A 13,632-nucleotide genomic window follows, 5' to 3' on the forward strand; every position below is an offset into this window, starting at 1 on the left:
GCTTTTATCTCCATTTCAACTCCTTTCAAATTTTTAACGTAAATATAATAAATATCAAATAATCTATCTCAGATTATTTTACACTAAAGTATAATAGTATATAAATGATGCATTTTATACAAGCCCGTGTGAATCTATATGTAAGTAAATACAATTTTTATTACCTTTTGTGATTTAATATTTAAAATTGTTCACTATTTCAATATTAGCCATGATACCTATGTTTTTAATTTAATGTTTTCCTATAGCTTCTTTTGATATAAGAATGAGAAAATAATATTTTGTAAAATATTCTGAAACTCTTAATGATAACAAAAGAGATGATATTTAGTAGCTATAATAGCTAACATTATTTGGGATTTTCAAATGAGTGGGATAGAAAAATGACGATTACAATTAAATTTGAGATTTAAATGTATGCTAGGGCCATTTTTGCTAAACTAAATATATTAAACTACAGAATTGAATAATAGAATATCACTAATTTAATAATTTATAAATATTAATAAATTCTAATATTTTGAAGGACCTTTATGAGGCAGGCAGCTCATATTTGTGTGGTCAGAAATTCATCACAATGTGTAAATTACTTATTACTGTCCTTATTTTATAGAAGAAACCAATACTCTGAAAATATAATAGACGTTAAAAATAATATGATTTTATAGAAGAGATCTCTAATTCATACTCAGTTTTATCTGAAGTAAAGTATATATGCTTTCCCTTTTGCTACTCTGTAAATTATCTTTAAACAACTTAATTTTTCCCCCTATTAATTCATTCTTAATGGAAAAAAACGTTCAAGGTAATAAAATCAGAAAATAATTGCATCTATTCATCTTCCTATTTGTCTCCTCCATTTTATTTCATTTTATTTTTTAGCTAGGAATATCCTTTACAAATCAATGTCACATAAAAAACAAACAAACAGCTTAACAAGCAAAGATTTAGGAGTTCACTTAATGAACAATGTGAGACTTCTATACTGAAAACTGCACACTACTGTTAAGAGAAATTAAAGAAGACGAGTAAAATGTAGAATATGCCAACTCATGATTGGCCATGGCCAAAGAAGGGGCCATTCCTGAAAGAAATATGGCACTCCAAATTGCTAATCTTACCTTGTGACAGTCAACTAGAAATGAACCTACTCCTCTCCCTCCTGCAGAGGACTACAACTAAAATTTCTTGTCCTCTGCCATAGCACTGGGTGAGGAGAAAAGAGCACAAATATTAATATGGAAAATTTTCAAACACATATTTTTAGTGTGAATAACTGTCAAAAAAAAGTTAAAATAATTACAAACTGATTAACTCTCTGAGCACTTACATCTTCTCTTGAGAAACTCCCTTTAATTTTAATATCAGAGCTTAAAAACTTGAGAAGTCCAAAGTTAAATTCACAAGACAAATAAGGAAAGAGGTAGTAAGTGTAGAAACCAGTGGAAACTACATTCAGCAGAAATGAACTTGCAATATCTTTAAATTATCAGATGCAGAGCAATGTTGAGGTATATATATATGTATATGAGGTATATATATATATAAGCAATGTTTATATGTGAAAAATGAAAGAAACATATAAAAATATATTAGATGATATTAAATAGTACAGAACATGTGTCAGGCACATTTCTGCATGTGTTCATTCATTTCTTTCTGTTCCCTATCAGATAGGTGCTATTGTTATCTCATTTTATATGTAGGGAAAATATGACACCTGGAGACTATTTTGCCAAATACCACTCATATAGTAAATAGAAGAGCTGGTATTTCAACTTTACCAATCTGGCTTAGAGCCCTAGGTATTAACACAGATGAATATTATAAAAGAACAAGAAAATGAAATAATAAACACATAGATTTTTTAATATTCATATAGAACTCCAAAGAATAAAAAAGTACATTTTGAAAATAAAGACAAAATGAATAAATGAAAAAATTAGACATTGCTGAAGAAAAAATTAGGAAAGAGAAATTAGAACTGAAGAAATATAGGAGTTAATACAGAAAAACAGAAGGGAAAAAATTTTAAAGTTTCAGATGCATTGAGATAACAATGACAAGTTCTAACAACTAAATAAAGGTCCTTAAGGGGAGTTGTATTTGGTTTTCATCAATGTTATTATGATGAAAAAAAGTATGTTTTTCTTTGTATTTATCTTTATTGGGATAAATGCAATTTCCTGAACCTGTGGTTGAATTTATCTTCAATTTCAGAAAACAAAATGATTGAGTTTTTTTTCATATAGAGCTTCTGTTCCCTCTTCTGTTCTCCGGTGAATTCACTTACATGCATTTTAAGAATTTTCATGTTGTCCTACGTGTCTTCCATGTTCTTGTGTGCATTTTACATTCTTATTTTATCTTGCTTCAGTTTGGATATTTTCTATTGTCTCTTTTCTACTTTCTTCAATCTTTTATTGTCTTTACTTTGCTGTTAAAAATTGATGTCTACTTTGTGCTCTTTATTTTAGATAACGTATATTTAATTTCTATAATTTTAATTTTAATAGTTTCATGTCTTAAAATTAGTTTTAATATATTGAGAGAGAATTTTCAGGTAAGTTTCTCTATCTTTTCAGCTATTTTATCATTCTGGGATCATTTAGAAAAACAGAAACACTAAAAGTGTTACAAAAAAAGAGATTTAATAAAAGGATTGCTGTTTAGATGAATGTGTGAATAAGCTACAATTTAGAGAGAATTCTGAGACCTGATGTTTCTGGCCACTGTGACAACAAAATAGGAAGTCACAGAAAACTCAGAAAAAATATCCTGTTTGGCCTCCTTACTTCAAATTTTGAGTTCATGGAGAGAACTGAGAAGACAGCAATCGCAAAGAACTCTGCGTTTTTGCCACCTCTGGCCCCATGACCTCTTGTCCAAATTTTGTACAAATTCTTCTCATGGTAAGACTTTAACAGGGAACTAAACAGGTGGGGGGAATCTAAGAAATGCTATTTCCGGGTTTTGTCTTTTTGTGTGTATTTCTCTTCTCTGCAATGCTGAGAAGTAGGTAGAATCAGACAATCTGCAGAATCAAAAATTCAAGAATGTGGAAATGGAAAATAAGAACTTTACAGTGGTGAAACCTGAAAAACATCAGCTTACAAAGTGATTAATGTTAACATTATCCTAATTTAGTCATGTTGATATCAAGTACCCTATGATATGATGTTATAAGAAGGGTATGCTTCCTCTTTGGCATTTTTTACCCCAAATAGACAACCTCAGGGTAATCATGAATCTAATCATGAAAACAGAAATCTGATCATGGAAAAACATTAGACAAACAAAAGATAGACAGACAGACTGTAGAGAGAGTGTCTACTAACATAGAGTCATAAAATGTAAAGGTAAAGAAAGATGAGGGGGAAAAAAGAAAGAGGAGATGAAGGAGATATGATCACTAAATGCAATGTGGTATTCTGGATTGACTGTTGGATCAGAAAAAGGATGCTAGTGGAACAACTAGGGAACTCCAAATAAAGCCTGTAGTTCTGTCAGTAATATTGTACCAATGTTAATTTTGATAAATGTATCATGGTTATATAACATTTTACATTAGAGGAAGCTGAGTGAAAGGTATTAGGGAACACTACTATTTTTCCAATTTTTCTTGTAAATTTAAAATTATCTTAAAACAAACTATTTAAAAATGTCTAAATTGTAAGAAAAAAACAACAAATCAGATCAGTCCAGTCACACATTTTAACTCTAATTTATGAATGAAATTACCTACTACATTATGCTTATTTTATGGAAATATCCATTGTACTGAATTGATTGAACTGAAAAGTACTCATTCTTTCAAGAAAAGGGAAGCACAAAGACTCATTTGTCTTCATTCACTTCTCTTTCAGCTTACTACAGTTTCTCCTTGATGGTCAACAACTTAAATATTGTGATAATAGGTTAACAACTATTATAATATCTTGCCTCTTATAATAGATGCAAGATGAAAGAAGAAAAATAGTTAGTTTATATATACAAATATATATGTGTCAACAACTACTATCAAGTTCCAGTTTCTGCTCCAATATACAAACACATGAAAGTCACCACTCACTCCTGTTCTTACAAGGAATAATTGGACAAACTGAAAATCAACTACTTTGCTCAGGCCTATCAGAGAACTGAGGTCACAAGGAAAACCACAAACTAAAACTCTGTAGAGAAAGCATCCAGAGAGACATTGCTGATGTCTGCTTGCCTAGAGCAAGAGATTCTGGAACCATAAACAAGTAGAAACAATTAAATGGTAAATTTGAAGAATTGTTGGAAGCTGAGTGAGACTCTTCTATAGGCCACATCTTGGGGTGGGGGGCACACTTTTTGTATCATATATTTCCGGGAAACCTATTGGGTTCTCTTAGGGAAGATCTGAGAAAGATCTTATTTTGGGCTCTACAAGGGGGAGGGGAAGAATAATCATTGTTCAGAGTCTTTTCCATAACAAAGGTCTACTCTTCCTATGAAAGACTTGGTCAGAACCTCATCTCAAATGCCAGAAGGAAATCCTTCCAACTTAAGCCATCTCCAGCATTCCCATGTCACCTAATAGGGAAAAAAAAAATACTTTAGGATTTGGAACAGGAAGAAAAAGGAAAAAAACTGCTCCTTAGTAAAGTGACCACGTTACTCCCACTGCAATTTGCACAACGGATCCTAAAGCTTGATGCCCAAGACTCTAAACAGGTGTCACAGCTTCAAGGAAATAGATTGGGAACGCTGAAGTCAGGGAAAAGCTATACAACTGGAGAAACTCTTGTGAAATTAAAGCCCTGAACCAAAAGACAGATTTTTTTTCTTTCAATTTTTATTTTTTTCAGATATGCATCACATTTCGAATTGAAAGTCAAATACCATATGATCTCACTCACAAGTAGAAGATAAAAGCGACAAAAGACTGAGATTTAATTGGAAGATTTTAGAGAGCTTTCCTTCCCCACACCCTACCACTGCCCCAACAGGGTTCCAGTATAACCATGGATTACAGCTGAAAAAGTTTAAAAACAAATATTCTTTTTAGGATGAGTACATAGAAAAGCCCAACAGAAAGAGTAAATTTTAATATATGCAAAATTTAACAAATTTTTTTAAGGAGTTGAAGGATCTCAGGAAGGAATGCAGACTATGACAAAAAAATCTAACTGTAATATGAATATATGAAACCACCTCACTGAAGGAGGTGGGGGAAAAAGTGCTGACTGGAGTAACTTTGGAAATGAGTGAGTCCAAGACTAAAGGCAAAAGACCTACACATAAGCACAGTATACATGTTTCCAATGGGGATAAGAGTTAACAATTTCAAAACCGTATACATTTATGGTGGAATTGAACAATTACGTAAATGGATCATGTATGGTGGGAACCAGATTTCTCACTGTTGTAGTGCAAGGTTATAGACAAGCAAAGGAGAAGCCTGAATGATGCATGTGGTAATGGATTAGTTTCACAGACATTAAGTATGAACTCACGTGTAGCATAATATAAGGACAGATGGATATATATGGAAATATTTATGGATATTTCTGTGTACAGTGGTTAGGATACATACATATATTTCCTTGCTCTCTCATTTGAGAGGGCTTAAAAGCCTAAATACCATAGTAACAATAAGCCTACCTAGCACCCAGATTTTGGTTTCTAAAAACATTAGAATAATAACATTAGAATAATAAGATGAACCAGGGCTCCTTAGAGAAACATCTGATTTTAGGACTTGAATTCCAGGTCAAGAAATATTCAAGATTAACTTAGAGCATTTTTACTCCTAGAAAGTAACAAGTGCTAAAACAAACGAACAGACCACACACACATTATGATGGAAGTATAACAAAGGGATATTGGAGTCAGCTAAAGGAGATGCCAGTCGCCAAACTGTAGCAACATGAACAATAAAATTAAGTAGCAGTATAACTCAGAATATAAGTAAATATACATGGGCTCACAATAATATAAAAATGATCGATGGGGCCAGGCCAGTGGCGCAGCGGTTAAGTTCACACATTTCGCTTCTCAGTGGCCTGGGGTTTGCAGGTTCAGATCCCGGGTGTGGACATGGCACTGCTTGGCAAAAGCCATGCTGTGGTGGGCATCCCATATATAAAGCAGAGGAAGATGGGCATGGATGTTAGCTCAGGGCCAGTCTTCCTCAGCAAAAAGAGGAGAATTGGCAGCAGTTAGCTTAGGGATAATCTTCCTCAAAAAAAGAACAAAGATCGAATCAGTGACTTTCTTTCAGAGTACAGTATGGAAAGAGGGATTAAAAAAAAGGAATAATTTTAGAATACAGAAAACTAACAAAGAATGTTTGCCAGTTGATCAAGATTAACGTGAACAGTATTGAGTCACACTGATGGTAAGTACCATTGATATGATATCATGAGAATGGCCATTTACATCTGGGTCTTCCTTGTAGAAACCCATAACCACAGACTAATCATAAGAAACACATGAGACAAACCAAAATTGAGGGGCATTCTATAAAATACTACACCACTATTTCCGAAAACTGTCAAGGTCATTCAAAACAAATCAGGTCTAAGAAAATGTTACAATCACAAGGAGCCTAAGGAGACATGACGATTAAACGTAATGCAGCATCCTGGATGGGATCTTGGAATAGTAAAAGGACATCAGGTAAAATCTAACTAAATCTAAATAAAACATAGACTTTAGTTAATAATAATATATCACTGTTATTAACTGTTTGAAATATACTATATTCATGTTAAAGCTTAATAATGAGCAAAACTAGATGAAATTTATGGGAGCTGTCTGTACTATCTTCACAACATTTCTGTAAATTTAAATTTATTATTCAATTAAAAGTTAATTTAAAAAGTAAAACTACTACTACCCTGTTTTGCAAGGGGTCCGTGGCTCTAATTATTATTTTAATTTCTTTCTTCAACTGCTCATTCAAATTCCTTTTCCACTTAGCAAATATTTAGTTAGTTGTTACCTCCTGAAGAGATGAGTCAAGCATTATTTTCAGACTCTGAATAGCATCTTGCCAATATTGGGCTGGTGTTGCTTTCCATTAACATTTACTCCCAGACATGCAAATTCTGAGACTTGTCCTAGAAAATCTCTGAGTTTCAGGCCTGCTCCTTCTAATCTCATTGTGCAATAGCATCACCATTTTCCACTGACCTTTAGGATTGATCACTGTAATCAATATAGTAGTCACCTTTCTGTGCTCGTTGCTTCTATGGCATGAAGTTTAAAGGTTTCAGAAGTTCTCTGTAGTCTTTAAAAAGTCATTGCCAAGACCACTGTCAAAGATCTTTTTCCCTGTGTTTTCTTCTAGGAGTTTATGGTTTCAGGTCTTGTGTTTAAATCTTTAATCCACTTCAAGTTCATTTTTGTGAGTAATGTAAAATAGGGGACCAATTTCATGCTTCTGAATGTGATTACACAGTTTTCCCAACACAATTTATTGAAGAGACTCTCCATTCCCCATTGAGTGTTCTTGGCTCCTTTGGCAAATCTTAGTTGATCATATATGTGAAGATTTATTTCTGAGTTCTCTATTCTGTTCCATTGGTCTATATGCTTGTTTTATGCCAGTACTACACTTTTTTGATTACTATACTTTGTAGTATAGTTTAAAATCAAAAGAAGTGTGATAGCTGTGCCTTTGTATTTCTTTCTCAAGATTGTTTTGGCTTTTTGGGGTATTTTGGGGCTCCTTACAAATGTTTTCTCTATTTATGTGAAAAATGCCATTGTAATTTTGATAGGGTTTGCATTGAATCTATAGATATCTTTGAGTAATATGGATATTTTAACAATAACTTTTCTGATCCCTGAACATAGCATAGCATTGTGTCTTCTTCAATTTCTTTCATCAGATTCTTATAGTTTTCAGTGTATAGAGATTTCCCATCCTTAGTTAAATTTATTCCCTAGTATTTTATTGTTTTTGATGCTGTTGTGAATGAGATTATTTTCTTTATTTCTTTTTCAGATGTTTTGTTGTTAGTGTATGAAAAAACTACTATTTTCTGTATGTTGATTTTGCATCCTGTAACCTACTGCATTTGTTGATTAATGCTAGCAGGTTTTTGGTGGAGTCTTTAGAACTGTCTCTACGTAAAATCATATCACATACAAACAAAGACAATTTTACTTCTTCCTTTCCTGTTTGGATGACTTTTTTTCTTTTTTTTGCCTGATTGCTGTGGTTAGGACTTCCAGGACTGGGTCAATAGGAGATGAGAGTGGGCACCCTTATTTTGTTCCTGATCTTAGAAGAAAAACATTCAACCTCTCACCTTTGAGTATGATGTTGGCTGTCACTTTGTCATATATGGCTTTTATTGTGATGAGCTATGCTCCTTCAATACTCAATTTCTTGAGGGTTTTTATCATGAAAGGATATTGTACTTTGTCAAATGCTTTTTCTGCATCTACTGAGAGGATATGATTTATATCTTTTATTTTATTATTGTGGTGCATCATATTGATTGATTTGCATATGATGAGCAATTCTTGCATTGCAGGGATAAATCCCATTTGATCATTTAATGTGCTGTTGAATTCAGAATGCTGATATTTTGTTGAGAATTTTTACATCTATAGTCATCAGGAATATTGGTTTGTAATTTTTCTTTTGTATTACTACCCTTATCTGTCTTTGGTATCAGGGTAATGCTGGCCTCAAAAAATGAAGACTTTGAGAAAGATTGACATTAAATCTTCTTTAATACATGCTGGGTACAATTCACCAGTGAAATCAGGTGGTTCTGAGCTTTTCTGTGTTGGCAGGTTTTGTATTGCTGATTCAGTCCCTTTACTTGTTATTGGTCTGCACAGATTATCTGTTTGTTTCAGACAGTTTTGGTTGGCTGTGTGATTCTAAGAATTTATTTTAAGAATTTATTGATTTCTTTATTGATTTCTTCTAGGTCACCCATTTTGCTGGTGTATAATTATTCATAGTAGTCTCTCATAATTCTTTGTACTTCTATGGTATGAGTTGTAATGTCTCCTCTTTCCTTTCTGATTTTATTTATTTAAGTCTTCTCTCTTTTTTCTTAGTCTAACTAAAGGTTTGTCAATTTTCTTTATTTTTTTAAAAACACCTCTTAGTTTTATTGATCTTTTCTATTGTTTTTATCATCTCTATTTAATTTATTTCTGCTCTGATCTTTTACTAACTTTGTGCTAAATTTTTCGTCTTTTTTCCAGTTCCTTGAAATGAAAAGTAAGGCTCTTTATTTGAGATCTTTCTTGTTTCTTAATGTAGGCATTTATGGCTATAAAATTCCCACTTGGAACTCCTTTTGGGTCATCCTGTAGGTTTTGATTAAGTATGTTTCATTACCAAATATAAACAGAATTTGACTCTGATTCCAAAACTTCTAAATGTGTGTGGGAAAACCTCTCAATAGTCAATGTTTGAAGTTTTACTTACTTTTCCCCTGTGGATCACTCTTTCTTTGACATGTTAGGCATTATTTCAAAACTATCAGGAGAAGGAAGAAACAGAGATGAAAGAGGGAGAAAAAAAAAATCAAGAGTCATTGCCCATGTATATTAGTATCAAAACTCTGGTCATTTTTTCCTATGAAAGAAATCATTTTTCTTGCCCTTCATTTTTCTGAATTGCGTCTATTCAATATTTTGGTTTTATATGGGGGTTCAGTTCAAATTTCTCCAACATCTTGCCTCTCTTTCCTAAATTGATGTGAGAACACTAGTACAGAATTGACAAGATCAATCAACAACTCTAGTGCATGCAAACTTAATGTCAATTCTGGTATGTAGTCCTGTGGGTTTCATTTATTTTTTAAATCTTGGATCCTGGCAATTAAAAAAAGTTTAAATCTATAAAGTTTAAAATTATAAATCTATCCAGTATTCCTGAATATTATAACAGAAGAACTTTCAAGTTTTCATGTCCACAATATCAAAGGAAATCAAAGTCTCTCCATAGTGTTTCTAAAATATAGTATTGCCATACATTGAAAATGATCAAATTGGAAGACTTGAATATTCTCAATAATAAATATCTTGAAGTTGTTTTCTAAGGTAGAGAGATTATGCAGTTAGGTACAAAAGACTCATAAAATTATCTGGAATAATATTAATGCCCTTTTAGCTGTGTAATCTCAGGAAATTTTCCAAGTACATACCTGTAGATATTGTTATCACATAGAAATACAGTGTGAACCACATACATAGTTTTCGATGTTCTAATTAAATATAATCATGTGAAATTAATTTTAATATTGTGTTTAACCTAACATATCTAAGATGTTACGTCAACATGTGGTTCATATAAATATCATTAAAAAGATATTTTAAATCATTTTTTTCATGCTAAGTCTTTAATCCAGTATGTATTTATACTTATATAACATCTCAATCTGGACTTGCCACATTTCAAGCACTCAACAGCCCCTTGTGTCTCACATATACCTTACCAAATAGCTCACTTCTAATTTTAGTTTCTTCATCTCTAAAATGGAAATGTTAGCAATTTACTTTTGTTAAGTGTTTTCTCTGTGTCTTTATCTATTCTGAATGCTTTACAGATTCATGTAACATAATTGTCAGAACAATCTTATGAAATAGGTAATGTTATTATACTCATTTTGGAATAAAAAAATAGATACAGTGGCTTGCCCAAGTATGCAGTCCTCAAAAGTGTTGGAGAAGGGTTTCCAACCTAAAAAGTCAGACTTTATAAGCACATTATTTATCTCTATGCTCTATTGCCTATTAAAATAAAAGATACGATCCTCAAATAATTTTAGCAATTAACTTAGATAAAACTACTCCAATTATGAGAATTAAATAATGCTAAGATTCATAGCACAGAATAAATGCTAAAAGAATGCTCAATAATATTATTGTTATAAAAATAGAAGTTCTAATTTCAAGCAGCTTATAACGATTATCAACCTTATCAACAAAAATATGTGAAATAAACAACGCTTATATTTGTCAGTATATAAATTCTTTTGAATCCTGAAGCCACAAGTTCAAAAAAGAGAGAGAACTTATGACTGAAATGAGGGAAAATAAATGACATGCTATGTTAATAACGATAACCTGTTTTATATAAGATATATCTGCTGCCCTTCAAATAAATTGTAAAACCAGTCAGAGGTTTCCAGGTGTCTCTATCCAGTGATCATTTCCAAATCTCCCGGGATGAAGAAATTAATTTTATAAAATTGCACTTTCTGAGAGTATTAAAACTTAGTGGAGTAGAAAGTCTGCTATGCAGACACTGCCCTTCAGTTTTTGCTCATTCTCCCAAAGGAGCACAGGCCTATATATTGCATCACTCTCTCTCAGCATCTCCCAGGATCCAGGATTTGTCCCAATGACCCCTATAATCCTTGCACTTGCATAAATCTTGCTTGTCCTAGAATTTCAATGCGACTGTGACAAAAGAAAGAAAAGCAAGATCCATTTTCAAGATTGGTAAGATATTCTTCTCTGATCTGAGTGACAATTATTCTTAATGTCTCTGAAATATGGATATTAGAATGGATAACATGACTGATAAATCACTTCAAACAGATTCAGTGTATCATGTAATAGGTGGAGGTTTATCTTACACCCCACAGCAGTGATTTGCAAGTTAGTTCATCAGACTTTAAATGCAAACAACATGAATGTGTTTTCCTTTTCCAGTTTGGATGGTTAAACTTCATTATTGTACCTTCACATGCCTTAAAATATTTTTCTCTGTTACCTGTAATATGAAGCATTGAGGTAGAAAGCGATGGTGACATTGTGAATGTCGACACTGATTCCCTCGAGGAAGCCAATAATCTAACAACAAGGAGGTTTTTTTTTTTTAAGATTTTAACTTTTTCCTTTTTCTCCCCAAAGTCCCCCCCGGTACATAGTTGTATATTCTTAGTTGTGGGTCCTTCTAGTTGTGGCATGTGGGACGCCGCCTCAGTGTCGCTTGATGAGCGGTACCATGTCCGCACCCAGGATTATGAATCCATGAAACACTGGGCCGCCTGCACTGGAGCGCGCGAACTTAACCACTCGGCCACGGGGCCGGCCCCAACAAGGAGGTTTTATATGTAGTTATTTATAAGTAAAATTAATTTAGTCTCTGTTTCAGAGAAAATTCAGCTTCTGAAAAAATACAAACACTGGTCTCATGTCTAAGGAGCTATTTCACTAATCCAATCATTCTCCTGACAGCTGTTATTTCAGACTTTATGGTAAGTCAGTGGAAAATACATATGAATCTTAATCAGCTGTTACATGTGTTTTTCCTTTAGAGGTTTCCTCCTATAGATCCATGTCTGTGCTACCCGATTCCAAAATCAGTAACTCCACCTTTCTCCTTACGGGTTTCCCTGGCTTGGAAGGGAAATATCCCTGGCTCTCCATCCCTTTTTCTTGTGTCTATGCTATGGTACTCTCAGGGAACTGCCTGGTGCTGCATGTGATCCGTACTGAGCCAAGCCTGCATGAGCCCATGTTCTATTTTCTGGCCATGCTGGCCCTCACTGACCTGTGCATGGGGCTGTCCACAGTGCACACAGTACTGGGGGTTCTGTGGGGGCTCAGTCAAGAGATTGGTCTGGATGCCTGTATTGCTCAAACCTTCTTTGTTCATGGTCTATCATGCATGGAGTCTGGAGTCCTTCTTGCCATGGCCTTTGATCGCTTTACTGCAATCTGCAATCCTCTGAGATATACATCCATTCTCACCAATACCAGAATCATCAACATTGGTGTGGCAATTTTAGGGAGGAGTTTCCTGTTCATTACTGCTCCCATCGTCCGCCTAAAGTTCTTCCATTACTGCCGTCCCCACATCCTCTCCCACTCTTTCTGCCTGCACCAGGACTTACTCCGGCTGTCCTGCTCTGACATCCACTTCAACAGCTTCTATGCCTTAGCCCTGGTGATCTGCACACTGTTGGCGGATTCAGTGCTTATTCTCATCTCCTACATCTTGATCTTGCACTCAGTTTTGACTATTGCATCCCAGGAGGAGAGGCTCAAGTCCTTGCAGACCTGTGTCTCTCACATCTGTGCAGTCTTAGTTTTCTATATCCCAATCATCGGTCTAACTATGGTGCATCGCTTTGGAAAGCATCTCTCTCCTGTGGTCCATGTTCTCATGGGCAACATCTATATCCTTTTCCCACCTTTGATGAACCCCATCATCTACAGTGTCAAGACCCAACAAATCCGTAGGAGGATCCAGAGATGGTTCACTAAACAAAACTGAGTACTAGAGGTTGATGTGTTTTAGAGAAGGGAGGGGAGTATTTGCAAGAAGAGTGACTAGTAATGATTTGTAGCAGTAATAATATGTGTATATGTAATACTTAACAGATTAAAGGCATAAGTGTAGTCATTTTCTGATTTTGTTTTCCAAACACAGAAAAATAGGCAGAGAAAGTGTTACTGATCTTTTTTCATGATTTTAACATTAAGTATAATGTTAACTCAAGTGAATTGTGTTCCATAGAGTGCCAATGAGCATTTACCTGGATAATTACTAAATTTGTAGTACCATCCATACTTTTTGAATTCTGGTTCAGAATGTGATTTTATTTTTGTATGTTACTGTTATACCTGGACATTTGCTATATATGGGACAAGCAGCTTTCACATATTATTATC

General features: G+C 33.9%; 1 protein-coding gene across 1 annotated transcript; it reads left to right on the forward strand.

Moving 5' to 3' along the window:
* Window positions 1–12,292: 12,292 nt before the first annotated feature.
* On the forward strand, window positions 12,293–13,234 carry LOC103554175 (olfactory receptor 51V1-like). The gene has a single exon (XM_008525114.2). It carries the CDS (start codon window positions 12,293–12,295, stop codon window positions 13,232–13,234), a length of 942 nt encoding a protein of 313 aa, XP_008523336.2.
* The last annotated feature ends 398 nt before the right edge of the window (window positions 13,235–13,632 follow it).

This window comes from Equus przewalskii, chromosome 6, assembly GCF_037783145.1.
Source record: "Equus przewalskii isolate Varuska chromosome 6, EquPr2, whole genome shotgun sequence".
In the NCBI taxonomy this organism is placed as follows: domain Eukaryota; kingdom Metazoa; phylum Chordata; class Mammalia; order Perissodactyla; family Equidae; genus Equus; species Equus przewalskii.

Bases quoted from the DNA above. Each gene is read 5' to 3' on its own strand.
- LOC103554175 (XM_008525114.2), top strand. From the start codon at position 12,293: ATGTCTGTGCTACCCGATTCCAAAATCAGTAACTCCACCTTTCTCCTT.